The following is a 20,577-nucleotide window of genomic DNA, read 5'->3' as shown; positions in this document are numbered from 1 at the left end:
GGGGGAAAATACACATTTAATTGCATCTTTAAGAACACTTAGGAATGTATAATTACAAATTAAGCTATATTTTCTGATGGACAGGGATACAGTCTTAGAGGTGCATATAAAAAGGAACAGGGCTGTTCTGTTGCAGGCATACTGAAGACAGACAGGAGGTTCAACCGAAGTTGGGATTTTGCCAGATGGGTGAGAGAAAAAGAATAAGAGTAAAGGGAGTTTAAAATATTGGTGTGTTATGTTGAAATAACACACTAGTATGTGCTTATAAATATTTATTGAATGGAATCAAACTGAGTTATATATATATATTTTTTTTCTTTGCCCCATCCTCTCTTCTTGACATCAGAGGTGATATACTTTTGGTACAGTTTGACCAGAATAGTTGCAGCTGATTGGGAGAAGGGACTAACCCTGCTCAATCCACCTTCCTTGTTTATTGGCTAACTGCAATTACCAGTTATATTTAGAAAAACAGAATAGAATATTCACACAATATCCATAAGATTTTTTCCTAATAAATTTGAAGGCATCTTTTAATTTCCTAATAATTTGTTTGTAATTTAATTCACTTAAATTTGCAATTTATATGTATATATAAGATATACCTATTTAAACTCAAACATCCTGGGCCACTGGATAAGATGAGATCAAATGGAGTCTGGGGAATGTGACTGATTCTTTTGGAACAGCAATAAATTCTCCCTAGGAGTAATGCTGGGAAGAGGTACAGCAATGTGGACCTGTCCCGCAAAAACTGAGGTCATTACTACCCTTAAAATAAACAATTTAAAATAACACTACTGAATGCTTACTATGTGCCAGATGTTGTGTTGATAGCTTACAGGCACACTATGTTGTTTAATACTCATGACATCCCTATGAGATAGGTACAAATATTATGCTCATTCTACAGAGATTTTGAGAGATTAATTTGTCCAAAAGCACAGAAAGAAGGCATCTTTATCTTGTGCCCCTCATCTGTACAACCCGCCCCCTTCCAGGCTCATTGGCCTTCTTTCTGTTCCAAGAAATGAGCCAACCCCCTTTTCACCTTAAGATCTTTGCATTTGCTGTTTCCTCTGTTTGGAAGGTTTTCCCCAGTTTGTTGCACATCTGGCTCGTTATCTCAGATATCTGTGCTAAATTAGTTCTCCTCACCTTACTCTATAACACCACCATGTTTTATTTTCATTATAGTATAGTATTTATTACACTTTAAAGATATTTTTTTATCTTCCCACCAGATCTAACCCTTAGTACCTCACTCACTGAGTGAATAAATGAATAAATATCCTACTCCTTCTGTACCTGGAGATCCTGGATAGTATTGGGTTATACCAGTAGGCTATCTGTGTTATACCGATAAGCCATCAGAGCCCTTTAGAGAGATATGTATATATTCCCTATTTCATTCTCATCTTGGTTTATTACAAAGTCTGTTGTGGTTCCAGAACAGCAGTGACTTAAAAACACCAAGGCCTCTCAGGGGACAGCGCCCTTGCTCTACCCAGGCTGACCTGCAGGGGATGGTGTATCTGGAGGCCTCCTTCGGTGCACGCCGGCACCCTAGCGCATAGAGACGCAGACGTTGGAGAAGTGGAGGGCAGAGGCGGTGCAAACCGGAAGGGGCAGTGTCTTCCGCGAAACCCGCCCCTCCAGGGAGGCTCTCCTGTCTCGCCCCGCCCCTTCCCCCGCCCGGGCGGCCATGGCCATTCCCGGCATCCCCTATGAGCGGCGGCTTCTCATCATGGCGGACCCTAGAGATAAGGCGCTTCAGGACTACCGCAAGAAGCTGCTGGAGCACAAGGAGATCGACGGCCGTCTCAAGGAGTGTGAGTGCACCTTTCTTTCCACATAATCTCGTGCCCGGACCCGCTCCTGTCTCTGACAAAGCGGAGGCCTTTGGCCGAGCTCGGCAACCGAGCCCCGAGGAGAGAAGGCCTCAGTCTGGAGACAAGGCGCTTTGTCATCCCCGCCTATAGCTTCGGAAGCCGAGCTTCTTCACGCCTCTTCGGTCGTGAAAATGGACCAGTCTGGTCCAGGTGACAGAGAGAACATCCCCAGTTCTGAGATGGAATTGGAAGATGACCAGAGGGGACTGGGGAAGAAGTGGGTCACAGGGATGTTTCCAGGTTAAGGTGCAAGGAGTGCGGTGTTGGTGGAGTCCCGGGACCCGGAGGCGGAAAGAGACTTGAGTCAAAGAAGCTCAAGCAAGAGACGAGACTCGGGTAGTTGGCTTGTTAGTGGCATGGAAAGCCGAACGCGGAGTTTAAGAGAGAAGGGGTCCATCGGTCAATCGTAGTCCTCTTCTTTTTTCCTCGTGTTTTGAATTGTGCTCTGTCAGGCACACAATTTTCCCTTACTCCTGAACCAAAAGAGCACTTATAATTTTTCTTAGTGCACCGTCACTGACAAACCTGAATGGTTTAAATAATGAAGGAAGACCTTAACTGTATAATTCTGTGGCGCTTTATTTAGGTTAGAAAGCCAGAGTAACAGTTCATGTGGGTAGGTGAAGGGAGGAAGGGTCTGACTCTTTTATCATTCGGGTTTGGAATCTCAAATCCGGAAGTGTCAATGTCAATATCTGTTATGAATGTAACCTAGTATGTGCTCAAACAAGTAAGTATTCCTGATCAAGAAAATAAAAACGTGGTGCTTTCTCTGTAACATTTCGTTTTTAAACATGTCATCTACAAATGGCATTATGTTTTCTGTGGTTTGATATAGTGGATATAAAATACACGTAAAGTGAATAGACTTAAATAAACTTAAATAAAGTGAGACTTAGTGACTTAAACTCGCTAAGATTATTTAATTTAAAATGTTCAAATTATATTTTTCAGTAAGGGAACAATTAAAAGAACTTACCAAGCAGTATGAAAAGTCTGAAAATGATCTGAAGGCCCTACAAAGTGTTGGGCAGGTAGGTAATGGAGTTTGGGGTGTAGAGGGTGATGGTGATTTGTTTTTTTAGCTCTTGGCAAAAAGTAATGCTTTTTTTTTTCTTTCTTAGATTGTGGGTGAAGTACTTAAGCAATTAACTGAAGAAAAATGTAAGTGTATTAGGTTGTTAGTAAAGAAAAAAAGAGCAGACTCCCCTCCCTCCCACCACCAACTTTTGAAATGCTTATTATTTTAATGACCTGTCATGAAGGTAGATGATATTCTTGCATAGACTAAGTTGTCTTTCAATTCTTGTCTTTTGGAGAACAGAAATAAAACTCAATCTGCCATCAATGTGGATATATTTATTTTTTACTTTCTATTTTTCAATTTGTTTTTTCATTTTCTTCCTCTAGTCATTGTTAAAGCTACAAATGGACCAAGATATGTTGTGGGTTGTCGTCGACAGGTAACATTTTACATTTCTATAGTGCTTTATAATTGACAAAAGCGCTTTCATGTAAGGTATTTAATTCTCAAGGTAAGCAGGTCAGGCATTATGCCCATAACTCCCAAAGATGACTTGTTCAGATATAGCTAATTATTAGCAAAGCCTGAACTCAGACCATGGGTTTGACTCCCGGTAGTCTCTACTTTTCTGCTCTATTGCATTGCCTCAGTCAGCTCTACACACTGAGAAATCAAAGAATTTTAGAAGTGAAAGAATCTCAGATTATTTTATTTTAGTGTCTTTTTTTGAAGAGGTCTTAAAAGTATTAGACCTTATAAATTACATTTTATATTTAAACATTCAAAAATATTACTTATAGTCTTTACTAGAGGCTAAATTGATTTTGTATGAGTTCATTTAAATTAGAATCGGCAAATTGAAATAACTCCAGATTTTATCTTGCAGTCATCAAAAATCACCAACAAATGGCTTTGGATCATTTAGTAGCCTCTGAAGCCAATTTATGTACTACCCTATTCTTTAGAAAGCGTCTTTAGCGAATTCTTATAAACTCATTGGAAGAGCTTTCTAAACTGAGTATTTGTTGTGTCAGGTTCAGGTTTTAAAACATTGATATGACATGGCTATAGAATTGAATTTTTCCTAGGGACTAAATTCAGTCTTAAGATTTTGCCTAGCATGTAAGTGGGATGACATTTTCTAAATCAAAATTTCAGTTGCCTAATCCGACAGAGGATATTTATGTCCCTTTCAGGGCCCTCTGGATGCCAAAAGTTGGCATTTCTAAGATATTTTGTGGTTGTATGAGGGGCAAGAGAGTATTTGAAAACTGGAAGATGTTAGAAAAGCCAGAGTATATATTCCCTATAGATGTAAATGTTGAAATAGCTTCATATTCATCTCTGTTTAAGCTCATTTTCAAGTACAGTGGTCCCTTGTTATCCGTGGGGTGTATGTTCCAAGACCCCCAGTGGATGCCTGAAACCTGGGCATATACCAAACCTTATATATGCTATGTTTTTTCCTCTACATACATACCTATGATAAAGTTTAATTTAAAAATTATGCACAGAAAGAGATTAACAAAAATAATAATAAAATAGAGCAATTATTAAAAAAATATGCTGTTACAAAAGTCATGTGAATGTGGTCTCTCTCAAAATATCTTGTACAAATTTAATGCCTTTTCCATCTTAACTCAGCACTTGTCATGCCCTGTCGCCATAACTTTTGCAGTTTGAGGCGTGACAGCAAAACTAGCACAGGTTTCTTTTTTCTTCTTCACAAGTGCATGGATAGAAGATTTGTTCTTACTCTAGATTATAGCAACCTCAGCATATGATTTTTATTTCCTTATTAAGTCGAGAACTTTCCCCGTTTCATTAGGAAGTGGTCTGTGGCTTCTCTTTGCCATATCTGAATGGCCAGCATCACTACCATTGTGCTTTGGGGCCATTATTAAGTAAAATAAGGATTATTTGACCACAAGTACTTCAGTCACCAGGACAGTGGATCTGATAACCGAGAGGGCTACTAATACGCTGGACAAAGGGATGATTCATGTCCCAAGGACAGAGCTTTCATCACGCTACTCAGAACAGCATGAAATTTAAAACTTAGGATTAGTTTATTTCTGGAATTTTTCATTTAATATTTTCAGGTAACTGAAAATGTGGATAAGGGCAGGACTACTGTACCTGACAATTATTCTTAGTTTAATCCATTATATTAAACCTAGTATTTAGCATATCTTCACTTCATTTTAATTCGCACTAAATCCGAAACTGAGCGCTGTTTGCAAAATCCTGTGAAAAGTGGTCAGTAATTTGTATGATTCTGAAATTGTATTGGCAAGCAGTTTATTATTTTTTTTGTTGCACTTTTCGAAAAAACTAAAAAATTATAGTTTTTTCGAAAAATAACTTTATTTTTGACAAGTAACAGCCTGAGTGTGATTTGAATCTATTTGGATAGATTCTCTCCACTTCTATCCAAATAAGTTAAATATGCCAATAAATTGTTTAGTATGATTCAACTTAATATGTACAGTAATATATTTACCATAGTGTCTGGCATGTAGCAAAAGCATGAATGAAGGTTGCTGGGGTTTTTTTGTTTGTTCTTTAGAATTTTAATCAAAAATCTCTAAGGGGAAATAGAGTGCATATCCCCCTTATCTCCTATGATCACATAACACATACTTCCCAAAACTATAGTTTTCAAAATAAATCTAATGGACATACCTTTAAGATGCTTTCCTGTCCTTCCCCTCCAAATGTTCATTAAGGGATTTCTGTATAAATGCTTTGGTACCAATTGCCAAAGTCACTGTACTACAGTGCCTAAATCAAAATAATGAGCAAAACTATATTAAATAGTGAGCCTTTGAAAGTAAAATATTGCAGTCAGTTCCTTCTTCAAAAACAAGGTTGTTGCCACCTCAGACTTTATATATTAGTGATTTCTCATTTCACACTGAGATTGCACAAAAGGGCACTCTTTGAAGGAGCAGAAGGAAATAACTTTGAATTACTACTTTTTATAAACCCTTCCCTTGGGCATGGTGTTTATAATCTAATCTTAGTGTTCTCTCGGAAGGATAAAAATGATTATTTGGCTTCTAACTATGCTCTTGTTAGAGTGTTATTCCCCTTTTCAAGTGTTTGTGTAACACCTTTTGTTTTACACAATTAGCTTGACAAAAGTAAGCTGAAACCAGGAACAAGAGTTGCTTTGGATATGACTACACTAACTATCATGAGGTAGGTTTCTTGTACTATTTAGTTTACGTCTCATTTTCAGGAGGGAAGATTTTATCCAAAATATATGCTTCTTGAGATCACTGAATGTTTTGCCACTTTTCAGCTTTTCCTAATTTCAAATTAATTTAAACATGTTTTTTTTAAAAAAATAATAAATTTATTTATTTGGCTGCATTGGGTCTTCATTGCTATGCATGGGCTTTCTCTAGTTGCAGCGAGCGGGGGCTACTCTTTGTTGCGGTGCACGAGCTTCTCATTGTGGTGGCTTCTCTTGTTGTGGAGCACAGGCTCTAGGCACATGGGCTTCAGTAGTTGTGGCACGCGGGCTCCGTAGTTGTGGCTTGCAGTCTCTAGAGCGCAGGCTCAGTAGTTTTGGTGCACGGGCTTAGCTGCTCCATGGCATGTGGGATCTTCTGGACCAGGGCTCGAACCCGTGTCCCCTGCATTGGCAGGCGGATTCTTAACCACTGCGCCACCAGGGAAGTCCCAACATGATTTTCCAAGATCACCTACAGGTGCTTGCATAAGCAAGTCATTTATACTCTATTTGTAGGCTGAGAGAAAATACATCTTTTAAAAGAAAAATACACACCTTATCATTACAGGTATTTGCCAAGAGAGGTGGACCCACTGGTTTACAACATGTCGCATGAGGACCCCGGGAATGTTTCTTATTCTGAGATCGGAGGTTTGTCAGAACAGATTCGGGAGTTACGAGAGGTTGGTAGTGTGTGCTTTATTCTCTGAACTTACTAAGAAGTAGTACGGGTTTTAAAATGCCTGAAGGGAGAAAGAGGATGTAAAATCACTTTATCCAAATAGTGTTTACTGAATATTATATATATAATATTTTTGCCAAGAGAAAAAAAGCACTGAATCTCTAGCTATGAAAATTATGGGTTTTTGTTAAATTTGGAGATAATTTGGTGTTTGAAAAATCCTGCTCTTTTTATGACCAAGAAGGAAAAAAAGCTAAGAATAATGGATGTAATCCACTGCCCATACCATCTGGTATTTTGTTTATCTTAGTAGTTTAGTTGGGTCAGAGCACATTTGGATAGTGTGTGTAATGTAGTTTTTCCCATAACCTCATTGATTTCCTATTGCCCTTAAATAGAGTAAGTTATCTGTGCCTTAAATATTTTATTTTGATAAAGCTGTTTGCTGTCATTTAAGAAAAATACTGGCTTTAGCGTGGCTTAAACTTTAAGTTCTTACATGAAGAATCAAATCAGGGTTGCCTTGCTTTACAACACAGATAGCTTCTTAACAATTCTCTTTTAAGCAAATTACATTGTTGTATTGATTTCCTCTTAATTTAGGATGGAAATACTCAGGAATGAATTTGATTAATTAGAATGGCTTACATTATCTGATTTAAGCCCTAAACCAGTAGTTTTCAAACTTCAGCACTTTAAATTTTCTGGAACTCTTACTAAAGATACAGATTCCTAGGCCCTCTGCGTGGTTTTGATGCAGTGGCTTGGGGGTGGGGCACAGGAATTAGCATTTAAACAAGCATTCCAGGTGATTATGAAACCAAGTTGTTTTTGTTTTTCAACCATACTTGTGGAAGCATTGGCCTAAGCATAAATAAAAGCCTATTCTTTTCACATTATAGTTAATGAAAAGAGGAAGAACAAGTGCTTCATGAAACAGTGAAATATTTTACAGTGATTTGCTGCATCAGCCATAGGAGCAGAATGAATCCCTCTCACACACACAGACACACGCACACACACCAATGACATGCAGTATACATCAGACAATTGCGAATATTAATTTCTCACAATTTTGGCGTGTCTTAATCATACCTTATGGACAGAGTTATTCAGTAGAGGTTTATCTCTCAAGTAAACTGGGCAGTCAAATCCTCACTTTTGCTGTTCTCCACTTTTCTTTCTTTGAATCAGTCTTAATATTGAGAGCAGAATTTATGTTTTTTTTTAAGACTACTATGACAAAATGCCAACATAAGAAAATTTTATGTACCATTTCTCTTAGTGGCAGTTATATCTTACCAAAGTTCCCCATTTTATAATTATTTTTTGTTGTATTCAGATGCACACCAGTGTAATCTTTTTGTTTTTTTGCTTAACTGATTTTTTGTAGTGTTAATTGTTTCGTTGAGGCATAATTTACCTTCAGTAAAATTCACGTTTTTTAAGTGTACAGTTCAAATGTGTTTGACAGATTATATGCCCGTGCAAACATCACTCTAATCAAGTGTGTGGTTATTTTAGCAAGTGTATTAAATAATAAATAGTTCAAATTACCACATGCTTTTTAATTAATTAATTTAAAAAATATTTTAAGATTTTTAGATTTAAGAGATATCTTACATCTATCTGAAGAAAAACCTCTAATATAAATGGTTTTACATAGCACTGAATTCTAGATCTATTACGAATTATGATGTATGTACATAAATCTGCTGATAGTTTACTTAAAATATTTGAAAGTACATCAAAATCTTTACTAACGTTTTAAGAAACATGCAACTTCTTTTCTAGGTAATAGAATTACCTCTTACAAACCCAGAATTATTCCAACGTGTAGGAATAATACCTCCAAAAGGCTGTTTGTTATATGGACCACCAGGTTGGTATTAAATCATGTCTGCCCCACTATGAGCGAATGAATGAATGAAGGAGTAAAAAAATGAGATGGAGATAATTAATGTGACAATTCCAGCCTCCATTCTGTTCAGAGTAAGGAAGGAATTGGGGATGTGTGTCTACTGTTGTCTTAGTCTTGCTTAGTCCTCTTGTGCTTCATAGGGTATATATATCTAAACATGCCATGTGATTCTAAGCAATGGTCTTGTGTGGTTCACAGACCTCTGGGTGTCCCAGAGACACTTTCAGGGATTCTGCAAGGTCAGAATTACTGTTGTAATACTAAGATGTCAACACAGTGAAAAAGAAAAAAGCAACTAACATCTGTGCTGATGGTGCAAAGCAATGAGGGTAAAGCTACTCATGCCATAGTATGAATCAATTAAGTCAGTGGCACAAAATGGTATAGTAGTCATTGTGTTCGGGGCCACTCACATTTGCAGTATTTTTAAAAAAAGATGTCAGTTTCACTTTAAAATGTCCTTGCTAAAGCATTATATCCTTGATTTGATCCTTGAATAATGTGTTGTATTCTGTGATGAAATGGAAAATACATATAAAGTACTTCCGTTGCATACTGAATAAGATATCTCCAGGAAAAGCATTTGTGTGATTATTTGAGTTGCCTGCTGTATTAGCTGCTTTTCACGGAATGCCATTTTTACTTGAAAGGATAATTTACAGTCAGTTATCAGACTGGTTATTGGTTACCTTGCACACATTTTTTTTTTTAATTTATTATTTATTTTTGGCTGTGTTGGATCTTCATTGCTGTGCGCGGGCGTTCTCTAGTTGCGGCGAGCAGGGGCTACACTTCGTTGCTGTGTGCGGGCTTCTCATTGCGGTGGCTTCTCTTGTTGCAGAGCAGGGGCTCTAGAGCCCAGGCTCAGTAGTTGTGTTGCACGGTTTAGTTGCTCCATGGCATGTGGGATCTTCCTGGACCAGGGATCAAACCCATGTTCCCTGCATTGGCAGGTGGATTCTTAAGCACTGTGCCACCAGGGAAGTCCCTGCACACATTTTTTTTAAAAAATGAATGAAGTTAGCCAATCATGTTAAAGCAAACAACTGACACCATCTGTAGCCAGTGATAAAATTTGAGCTTTCAAACGAAAATTGAGTTTTTGAAAACTTTACCTCTGGTACTATGAGCTTGACGACTTTCCAATGTGTTTGTTAATATAAGACAGGATGAGATCGGAGATGGTATTAACAAATGTGACTTTTTAATATTATATAATGGAAAATGCCAGTATTTGGAAGATTTTCATAACCCACTGAATCAGTAGTTTCCAAATAACAAATACTTGATATTACAATATCATACGTAGGCAAAGGTCCACTCAGTGTTCAGTATAGCCCAATGTATTTGAATGTACAAGTTTCCATCACAGTCTCTTTGTAAGTTGGCTTTGATATATTTCTAAAGTTATGTATTCAGTTTGCTTAAAATAAAATTAGAAGGGATATTTTGAATAAAATTTTAAATTTTAATATTGAGAGTGGAAGTGCTTTGGGATTTTAAATGATTTTAAATGCTTTTATTTAAGACTTAGCTTCCATTTTGCAAAATTTACTATTCAAAGGATTACATTCTTAAAGGCTTTTGAAAATTTCTTTTACTTTCCATTTAATTAGGACTTCATTTATCATTCCTAGGTACAGGAAAAACACTCTTGGCACGAGCTGTTGCTAGCCAGTTGGATTGCAATTTCTTAAAGGTAAAGGGAATATTCTTTTTGTAGCTATTGAAAATAAATTTTATTTGAATTTTCCTATGTTTACCATGTTTTTCCTTTAATCAGGTTGTATCTAGTTCTATTGTAGACAAGTACATTGGTGAAAGTGCTCGTTTGATCCGAGAAATGTTTAATTATGCCAGGGACCATCAGCCATGCATCATTTTTATGGATGAAATAGATGCTATTGGTAAGAATAACACTTCTTAAAATTTATTTTAAACTTTACTTGAACTGTTAGGAATATTTTTTTAATCTAAAAGAACTTTTTCCCTCTCTTTTCACCTCTAACTGCAATTTGTGTGAAGTAGCAAAATGAATTGAATGTTACTTTAAAAAAATTCTTAAGAAAGTTTAACCACTCTCAATAAATAACCTTTAACATTGAGAAAATGATAAACATACCAAAATCAATTCTAATTTTGTCAGTGTAATTCTTGTTAATTTATTTTCATCTTAATGTTTTAAACCCCAGACACTATCATTTTCATATTTTCTTAAATGATGCTTAAAGAGGAAAGGAGTAATGCATATGAGTTTCCACATCATTATTTTAGGTGGTCGTCGGTTTTCTGAGGGTACTTCAGCTGATAGAGAGATTCAGAGAACTTTAATGGAGGTAATATTTGGTAAAGCCTGTTTGTAAAGAAATCAATGTTTATAAAGTGAAGAAGTGAACATTGGATATTTGAAGGTCAAAATATGGATAATGGTTTAAATGAAGAATGCACTTAAGTATGAAATTTGAAAGTACAGTATTGACAGGAATGAACAGTTTTCTTTACCACAATCTCTAGTAAGAAAATGAGTACTAGAAAATAATAGGGATATCTACAAAATTTCATGTGAGTTACAGCTGTACCGTTCTACATTTTTTGAGCAGACTGGCCATTTAAAAAATTATATATTGTACTTACATTGTGAATGTGATTTTGTGTTAGTTTTATTCAGATATTTTATGAGTGACAAATATATTTAAACTAGTGGCAGTAAATGAATTGTAACTATGTATGAGGCTGCTCTAAAAATTACTAATACTTTCCTCTCTTTATTGCTGAGAGTGAAAGGAAACTAAAATAGTTTTGATTATTGAAGATAGATGATGGGATATTGAAATGTATATTAACGTCTTTTCCCACTCCACATTCTGTGAAAGTGCTGGCAAGATTCCAAACACATTTTCCAACTCCTATGAATAGATAGGTAGCATAGGTAATGCATTGTCAACTACTGTCTCAGTAGGGGTGTTTGAAAATTGCTTTTTATAAATTGTCTGCTCAGAAAAGACAGTATTTTAAAATTAGTTGTAGAGTCTATTAGAAGCCTTAAATTGAGGTATTTTTTTTAAAACGCAGATACTAGTTTTATTCATGTAGCTGATATGTTGTTAGCTAACACTTAGGGTATGTTAGACATATTGGCATGAAGAAATAGACATATTGTCAGGCTAGCTTTGTTTTAAAGTGTTTGTTGAATGCAGTTAGATTTTTCAACATTTATTCAAGAAAACTTTAGGAATTGAAGGAAATGTGTTAGGTATCTGAGTATTTCTGTGTAAGTAGAATTATTTGAAAAGATATTTAATGGATTTATTATCAAGTTTGTAGAAAATCATTGTTTCCAGTTATCCTGATGTAAATTTTATGTCTGGCATGCCATAAGCTCTTGAAACATTATTTTAAAAGTAATTGTAACAAAAAAATTCGAACATTGGAAATCAGATCCACATAACTTAGTTTCATAATTCGTGACTGGATGGATGCCTTCAGATTTATTAAAACTATCTGATAGCTATACAAAGGTACATAGTTGAATAATCTATCTTGGAGACTTCCCTGGCAGTCGATTGGTTAAGACTCTGTTCTTCCCCGGCAGGGGACACGGGTTCGATCCCTGGTCGTGGAACTAAGATCCTGCATACTGCAAGGCACGGCCCAAAAAAACCCATTAAATAATCTATCTTGGAACTTTTAGGATGGAATATATATCCCTTTATGTAAGAGAGAAAAAAATATGATTCCATCAAACGATCATTCTGCACATCACATATGTATCTGTAAGCAATACATTTCATGGTCTTAGTCATTTTATAAAAGGTGTGTGCTATGTGTTTTTTTAATGGTTGGGATGCTTTATAAAATGTGCCTTTGATTTATATTCACAAATATATTCTTAGCTACTGAATCAGATGGATGGATTTGATACTCTACATAGAGTTAAAATGATCATGGCTACAAACAGACCAGATACACTGGATCCTGCTTTGCTTCGTCCAGGCAGATTAGATAGAAAAATACGTAAGTTAAGCTTTTGTGCCTGCTGTCCATTTCCCTTTGTCTATGTCCATTTCTCTTCCCATACCTCCTCCTCACCCCCTACTTTATTTAAAAAACAAAAAACCTGACTGCAAAAGAATTTCTTGTAATTTTCTTATTTTCAGATATTGATTTACCAAACGAACAAGCAAGGTTAGATATATTGAAAATCCATGCAGGTCCCATTACAAAGCATGGTGAAATAGGTAAGTAAATAACCTATTTTATATATATTTACATTTGGTAAATGAAGTAAAATGCTATTGGATATCACTGATAGTCTACCAAATCTAGTTTTAAATTCAGGAAACTTGGTGGTCTTGAATTTAGCTAATAGTTATTGAGCATGTGCTGTATGCTAAGAATTGTTCTAAGTGCTGAGGATATAGCAATGAACAAAACAGATAAATTCCTGCCTTTATATAACTTACATTTTTGTCAGGAAAGGCAGGTGAAGAAAGTAAAATACACTTGACCCTTGAGCAAAATGGGTTTGAACTGTGTGGGTCTACTTATACGTGGATTTTTTTTTTAACTAGTAAATGCTATAGTACTACCTGGTTGGGGTTGGTTGAATCCACAGATGCAGAACCATGAACATGGAGGGCCGCTATGAGTTATGTGCAGATTTTCGACTGTGCCACCAGGGAAGCCCGAATGTATACATTTTGAATAGAGGTGGGGAGGAGGAGACACAGGGAACGCCTTACCAAGGTGATTTTTAAGCAGTGACCTAAAAGGTGAAGGAGCTAAGTATGGATATTTGGGGGAAATTTGCGGAGGGAACAGCAAGTAAGAAGGCCTTGAAGTAGGTGCGTGCATGGAACATTCCAGGAGCAGTATAGAGGTCAGGGTGTCTGTGGCATAGTTATTGGGACGGTAGCAAGTGAAATAAATCATAGAAGTAATGGGGATCAGATTGTATAGAGCCTTACTGAGGCCGTTGTGTAGGAACTTTGGCTTTTGTTTTTAGTGAAATGGATTCCATTGGAGGATTGTGAGCAGAGGAATGATATGACCTTACTTTTTATTGTTTTTAACTTTGTATTACAGAAAATTAGAAATACATAAAAGTAGAGATGAGCATAATCTTATCAGGAATTCATCCCCCAGCTTCAGTAATTAACCCTTGGCCAATCTTGTTTCATCTGTAATCTCTCCCACCTCTTACCTTCCTTCTGGGTTTTTAAAAAGCAAATTCCAGGGCTTCCCTGGTGGCGCAGTGGTTGGGAGTTCGCCTGCCAATGCAGGGGACACGGGTTCGTGCCCCGGTCTGGGAGGATCCCACATGCCGCGGAGCAGCTGGGCCTGTGAGCAATGGCCGCTGAGCCTGTGCGTCTGGAGCCTGTGCTCCGCAATGGGAGGGGCCACAGCAGTGAGAGGCCCGCGTACCACAAAAAAAAAAAAAAAAAAGCAAATTCCAGTCATTATCATTTCATCTGTAAATATTTCAGAATTCACTTATGTTAAATAGATCATCTGGCTGCAGCTAGAGGGACAAGGATAGAGACAAGAGGATCCATTAGGAGGTTATTTCAGTAATGCAGGCAAAAGATGATGGTGGCTTGGTCCAAGGTGGTAGCAAAATCTTTTAAAATAATGAGATTCTGGACATATTTTGAAAATAGAGGTGACAGGGCTTGCTAATGAATCAGATGTAGGGTGTGAGCTAAAGAGAAGAACCAGGGAAGACTTAGGTTTTTTACTCATGCAACTGAACAAATGGAATTGCCATCAATTAAAGCGAGGGAAGACTGGAAAGATTCGGTTTTAAAGGGAGAATGAGGAATTTGATTCTGGCAATATTTAATTTGAGATGCCAATTAGATAGCCAAGTAAAGATGTTGATTAGTAATTCTGTGTGCATCAATAGTTCGTTGGGGTGGCCTGTGCTAGAGTTATAAATGTGGCTAATATCAGCATAAAAATGGTTCCAAGGAAGAGAATGTTGATAGAGAAGGGATTCAAAACTGAGCTAATTCCAGCATTAAGAAGTTGAGAGGAAATAAAAAAAGTTGAGAGGAAGAACCATCAAAGGAGACTGAGGAAGGTTACTCACAGAGATAGGAGTTAACCAGGACCTGATGGTGTCCTGGAGAATAAATGAAGAAATACTATAGGGAGGGACTAATTTCCTGTCAAATGCTGACAATGGGTCTGATAAGAAGAGTTCTGAGATTGGATTTACTGTGAAGATCATTGGTGACCTTATCAAAAGAAATTTCTTTGGAGTGGTAGGAGTGAGAGCCTTGTTCAAATGGATATCAGAGAGATGGGGACAAGAGGCATTGAGTTTAGCCACCTCTTTCAAGGAGTTCTCTAGCGAAGGGGAGAAGAGAAGAAATGGAGCTGCAGCAGAAATGGAGATGAGGACTTGGGGTTTTCTTTAAGATGCATGTACTTACAACACTTTTTTTTTATGCTGATGGGAATGATCTAGGAGAGAGACACAAGTTGATAATGTGCTTTTTTTTGAAGAGAGGTTGGCTTTGTCTATGAGCATAGACTTCTCAGGAGAATAGGAGGAAAGGCAGCATATATTAGATGCTGATGATAACAGGTTCTTAAATATGGCAGGTACTTAGAGGATTTTTCTTCTGAATGCGTTTTTTCTCTCAGTGAAATAGAAAGCAAGTTAAGAGTGAAAATGGGAAAGTACTGTTAGAGATTTGAGGACAGGAAAAATTACAAAATAGTTATCTATAGAAGTGAGAGACTGGACTAGTGTAAAGGCCAGCAAGCCATGTATTCTATTGTGGGCTAAATTCTGTATGCCTTCTGTTTTTGTAAATAAAGTTTTGTTGTAGCACAACCACTCCCATTCATTTACATGTTGTCTATGACTACTTTCCCACTACAGTGGCAGAAATGAGTAGTTTTGACAGAGACCATATGATCTACAAAGTCTGAAGTATTTACTGTCTTGCCCATTACAGAAAGTTTGCTGACCCCTGGACTAGAGGCATCTAGTATAATTGCCAAGCAACTTTAAAAACTTTTTACAAGTTAGTGGTCCAAAATAATTACAGATAGTTGACCATTGCCTTTCTCATTACTCATGTGAAAGTTTTGAGTTGGAAAGACTGAGCTGAATTTACCACCTTCTTCCAATACTGAGCTCTTGCTAGGTGCCAGATGCTGTGCTAACCTTAGGAATTTCTGCTCTCCAGAAGCTTACATGAACTTGAACCTGAATGAAGACTAATTAATGAATTATCTGTGTGATTTCAAATAGAGATTGACATACTCCAGATTGCCTGACAAGGGTGTCGTATCACAGTTTTTCACATTGTAGTAGCTTATGTGTCTCTTCTCGCTATTCTACATCAAGTCCGTAACTGCTACCTTAAACCAGCAGCAGCTCTTCATTTCGTCTGTCACGTGGATAGAAAGGTCACTTAACTATTACTGTTATCATAGATTTGATACCTCAACACTTGGAGCTTTCACAGAAACCAGAAAAGCTAGTCAGTGTTTACTCTAGCATTTAAAAATTCTGTATGATAAAATGATGTCTGAAGACTATTTTTGGTATATTTTATATTTGCCTTATGTGATTAAATTCCATTGTGGTTACAGTTGATTTTGAATATTCTAGATTTATTCAAATTAGATACTTGGTTACAGTTTTAATAAAAGCCATAGCTTGACATATCTAAAGTTCACATGCACTTAACAGTTTCTCTGTGTAGAAACAGGTTAAGATGCTTTCAGATCTTGATATTTCTTGGTTTTAGAGTTTTAGAAGTATGTTTATTTCTGCTTGGTGCTGGTTTACTTAACAGAAGTATTGATTTTTGTTGTTAATGTTGTGGAATGTTAACAGAGTTGATGCCTAGCTGACTAAATTCGAAGCAGGCTCTTAAGTTAAATTTTCTATATGGGAATAAATCCAAAAAAGGTCTCCTATTATTATTTTTTTAACTGATTTCCAGTATTTTTCCTAAACAGATTATGAAGCAATTGTGAAGCTTTCAGACGGCTTTAATGGAGCAGACCTGAGAAATGTTTGTACTGAAGCAGGTAAGGGTTTAAAGTACAATTTTTACTATTGATTTTGATTTGTTTAATTTGCTAAAAATGTGTTTGGGTTTGTCCAAAAGCAGAGCCTGAGCTTTGCAAGGATTTGAGTGCTTGTTATTTTCTGGGAAATTGATTCCAAGAAGTAGAGAATAGGGCAAGTGAAATGGGAAGAGGGAAGGCTGTTATAAGGGTGCATCACTGAAATAACTGTTGTAAGCAAGAGGGGTTTGATTCTGATGAGACCTCAGAGAAACATACAGAATTCTTTCCAGGATTATCTGGCTGAAATATGGGAGACTAGACATTTACCAGCTGTCATCCTCCATTCCTCCGTGGGATGAGATTTGCCCTTGGGGGTGTTAACTTCTTTGCACTTATGGATGCCTTAGGGTAGAATGTGGAAAGACATGCATAGTGATAGCATGCTGTCCCCCTGGAGTAAGTCTGAGACTGTACAGAGCTATCTGCCACACCTGTGGCTGAAATCCGACTGGGCCAGCACTGGGGGTATCTGCTACAAAATGGATGACATGCCTTCTGATACTAGCCTGTCAGTAGTTAACCTTTGAAAGATTGATTTATGAATTTTGTGTTCATTCAACTTGTGGAAATGTAGTAGTTTTTTAGTATAATTTTTTCTGTGGATTGTGTGATTTTATTTTTATTTCTGGTACCAAGTGGCTTTAAAATCATACATACGGTCATTTAGTTTTTGTCCTCCACACAGAATCTTAAAATTAAAAAAATGTCTACAGTAGATTTTATAGTCACTGACTTTCATAGGTTGCATATGAACACTTTTTAAGTATTACAATATGTGATTTCTTCTTGTTTTCATATCACCATTAGCCTTATTTTAACATTTCTTGTAAATTCAACAGACAGTGTTTAAAGAGGCTGCTCAGACATGGCTTCTCCATAGGAGTATCTTCATGGGTATACTGTGACTCAGTATCTGGATCAAAGATCTGCAGGTCCAGAAACTCTCAGTACAAATCACATAAATCATGCTCACAAAGACTTACTAGTAAACAAAAATATTAAAAGGTAAGCAGTCAGTAGCCTGAACTACTAGGGGTAACTTATGACATTCTCCTTTCAAAATCTACACTAGACCAAATTATTATTAGAAGCTTGCTTTGGTGAAGATGGAATCCAAACAAAAGCAGTATCTAAATCTTAAAGGCTGATACCATTAAATTATATTCTCTCTTTTTCCACATATTTTTTAAAAGTTTATTTTTAGCTATTTCCAATAAAGAACTATAACTTCTGTGTGGATTAAAATTTAAGCTTTTTAAACTTCTCATCTAGAGACATACTGAAATTCTTGAGTTTTCTTTTTATTAGTCTTCAAGCCTTTTTTGTTAACATATCTTTCTGTGAGTTAAAATATACTTGATTCAATTATAGTTGTCTTTTTCCATTCAAATCCTGAGATTGTCATCCTTTTTGGATTAGAATGTATCTCACATTCACTCATTCACTAAATAATGATTTGGAAACAGTAATATGCACAAGGTTTGGAAAAATAACTTGCCTAATTTAGTTACAGCCTTCTAAACAGGTTTTAAAACTTCACTATTAAAAAAAACAGTCATTTCCATTCACCTGATTTCTGAGGACAGCATAGAATGACTATTGCCAATATTCCTTATGTAGAAATCTTGAAAGGAAAGGGAAGACAGGAAGTAACCCTTGCAATTTTCTATTGCAACCCACTCATTTTATGTTAGTGAAAATTCAGTATAAGCAGATCCTCAATGAAAATAGTAGTAGGATTCACTTAATTAGTAGATAGTGATAACTTACCAGCTTTAGCTTATGCAATTAAGATTGTCTCAAAATCTGGGACCCATATCTATGACACAACTAATGTTTAAAAAAAACCCACAAACCTTTTACCTCCTTGCCAAGTAGTATTTGACAAGTAACTTGTCAAAACCTTGAAAGCAAAAACTGAATGGTGATATTTGAATATGAAAGTCTTATAAAATACCAATTTGTACATAAAAAAGGTAAATTTTCTCACATGAATAATGACACTGATTTTTGTTGACTTTCTTTAATTCCTATTCTCTATGCTTTTGATTATTAACAAGGAAGAGCTATGAAAATTACTGAGGTGTTTTGTGTTTTCCCAAACCATACATGTGCCCCCTGCTTCCAGGGGATTGCTGCCTGTAGAGTTAGGAAACTTCTGCCTAAAATGTGTATGTGTTATTGATAGTTGGGTTTTGTTTTGTTTTTTTCAAAATGACATTGGATACAGGGACTGTGTGAGGTGGAATTTAAGTATACAGATAATTGTCTCACTGTTTTCTAGCTTTTGGTTTGGAAAATAGTGCTCACTGTAGTTACGGAAATTAATTGAACAATAATAGTGGTTTTTAGGAAATTAGAACTGTTGGCTGAGAAGTAATACATCTAAGCTCCTTCACACTTATTCCATAGAATAATATTACATTATTTAGTTTTCTTTAAAGTTTTTTGAGATATAATTGACATATTAGTTTCATGTATACAACATAATGATTCAGTATTTGTATATATTATGAAATGATCACCATAATGAGTCTAGTTAACATTCCATCATCACACATAGAAAAGTATTTTTTTCTTGTGATCTACTCAGCATCTTTCAAATACACAGTGCAGTATTAATAAGTATAGTCACCATGCTGTACATTACATCCCCAGGACTTATTTATTTTTTTAAGTGGGAGTTTGTACCTTTTGACCACCTTTACCCATTTCACCTACCCTCTCCCTTAGTTTTCTTATAATAAATAATTCACATATTAAATATAGCAGTCATGTTGTTTTATTCTCCACAGGTATGTTTGCAATTCGTGCTGATCATGATTTTGTAGTACAGGAAGACTTCATGAAAGCAGTCAGAAAAGTGGCTGATTCTAAGAAGCTAGAGTCTAAATTGGACTACAAACCTGTGTAATTTACTGTAAGATTTTTGATGGCTGCATGACAGATATTGGCTTAATGTAAAAATAAAGTTAAGGAAAATTATGTATTGGCAAAAATGATCTCATTAAAAGAGTATGAATAAAAATGTATATGAATAACATTGTAAAGATTAGTAATTCAGTAATTCTACTTTTAAGAAGTATGGAAGAAATTTGTATGTTTGTTAATGTTGCATTTATTGCAGCAGAAGTTATAAAAGAAGAGTATGTTGAAGCTTTTTGTATTTGCTGTGTATTTTGTAAAACCTTGAAAATGGTTTGAGACGGTAGTACCAGATAGTATTTCTTATGACTTATTTTATATCATTTGTTTTCCTCATCCTAAAAAGTTTAATAAAATCTGTTTGATTCAGTTCTCCTACATATATTCTTGTCTTTTATGAGACTACATTTACTATGGTCTAAACTATTTAATAACCAAGATGAAGTTGGGTTTAGATCGTAGACTTTTGAATTTTATTTTAAAACAGTACCTATACTCAGTGTTCATGAGAGCATCTTGTTATATGTAACATAGATGTGTGTCTGTATATATTCCTCCTTCAAGAAAGCCTTTATTCTCCACCTACTATGATTAATCCGTGTGATAGTTAATTGAAATAGTACATGCACATCCATAACCATTTTTTAGATTATGATTAAAAGTAACATTTGCTATTTAAATGTGACTTGGTTTTCTTGATTTATGTGAAATGATAGTTCCCTTTTGAGGAGGTTTGTGCACTCTTCTCAGAAAGATTCACACATACATACACACAATTTTGCATATATTAAA

The 20,577-nt window shown here is 35.9% G+C and overlaps 1 protein-coding gene across 1 annotated transcript; it reads left to right on the top strand.

Annotated features, from left to right (window-relative positions):
• The first annotated feature begins 1,706 nt into the window (after positions 1–1,706).
• Positions 1,707–20,380, top strand: PSMC6 (proteasome 26S subunit, ATPase 6). The gene is made up of 14 exons (XM_082832678.1): positions 1,707–1,835; positions 2,850–2,929; positions 3,020–3,059; positions 3,306–3,358; positions 6,056–6,123; positions 6,729–6,843; positions 8,637–8,724; positions 10,401–10,462; positions 10,547–10,670; positions 11,038–11,099; positions 12,657–12,777; positions 12,921–13,001; positions 16,747–16,818; positions 19,656–20,380. The coding sequence occupies exons 1-14, from the start codon at positions 1,709–1,711 to the stop codon at positions 19,772–19,774; spliced, it is 1,212 nt and encodes a 403-aa protein (XP_082688804.1). The 5' UTR covers positions 1,707–1,708; the 3' UTR covers positions 19,775–20,380.
• The last annotated feature ends 197 nt before the right edge of the window (positions 20,381–20,577 follow it).

Source organism: Leucopleurus acutus (assembly GCF_964270905.1).
Source record: "Leucopleurus acutus genome assembly, chromosome: 1".
NCBI lineage: Eukaryota > Metazoa > Chordata > Mammalia > Artiodactyla > Delphinidae > Leucopleurus > Leucopleurus acutus.
This window is presented reverse-complemented; position numbering and strand designations above follow the sequence as displayed.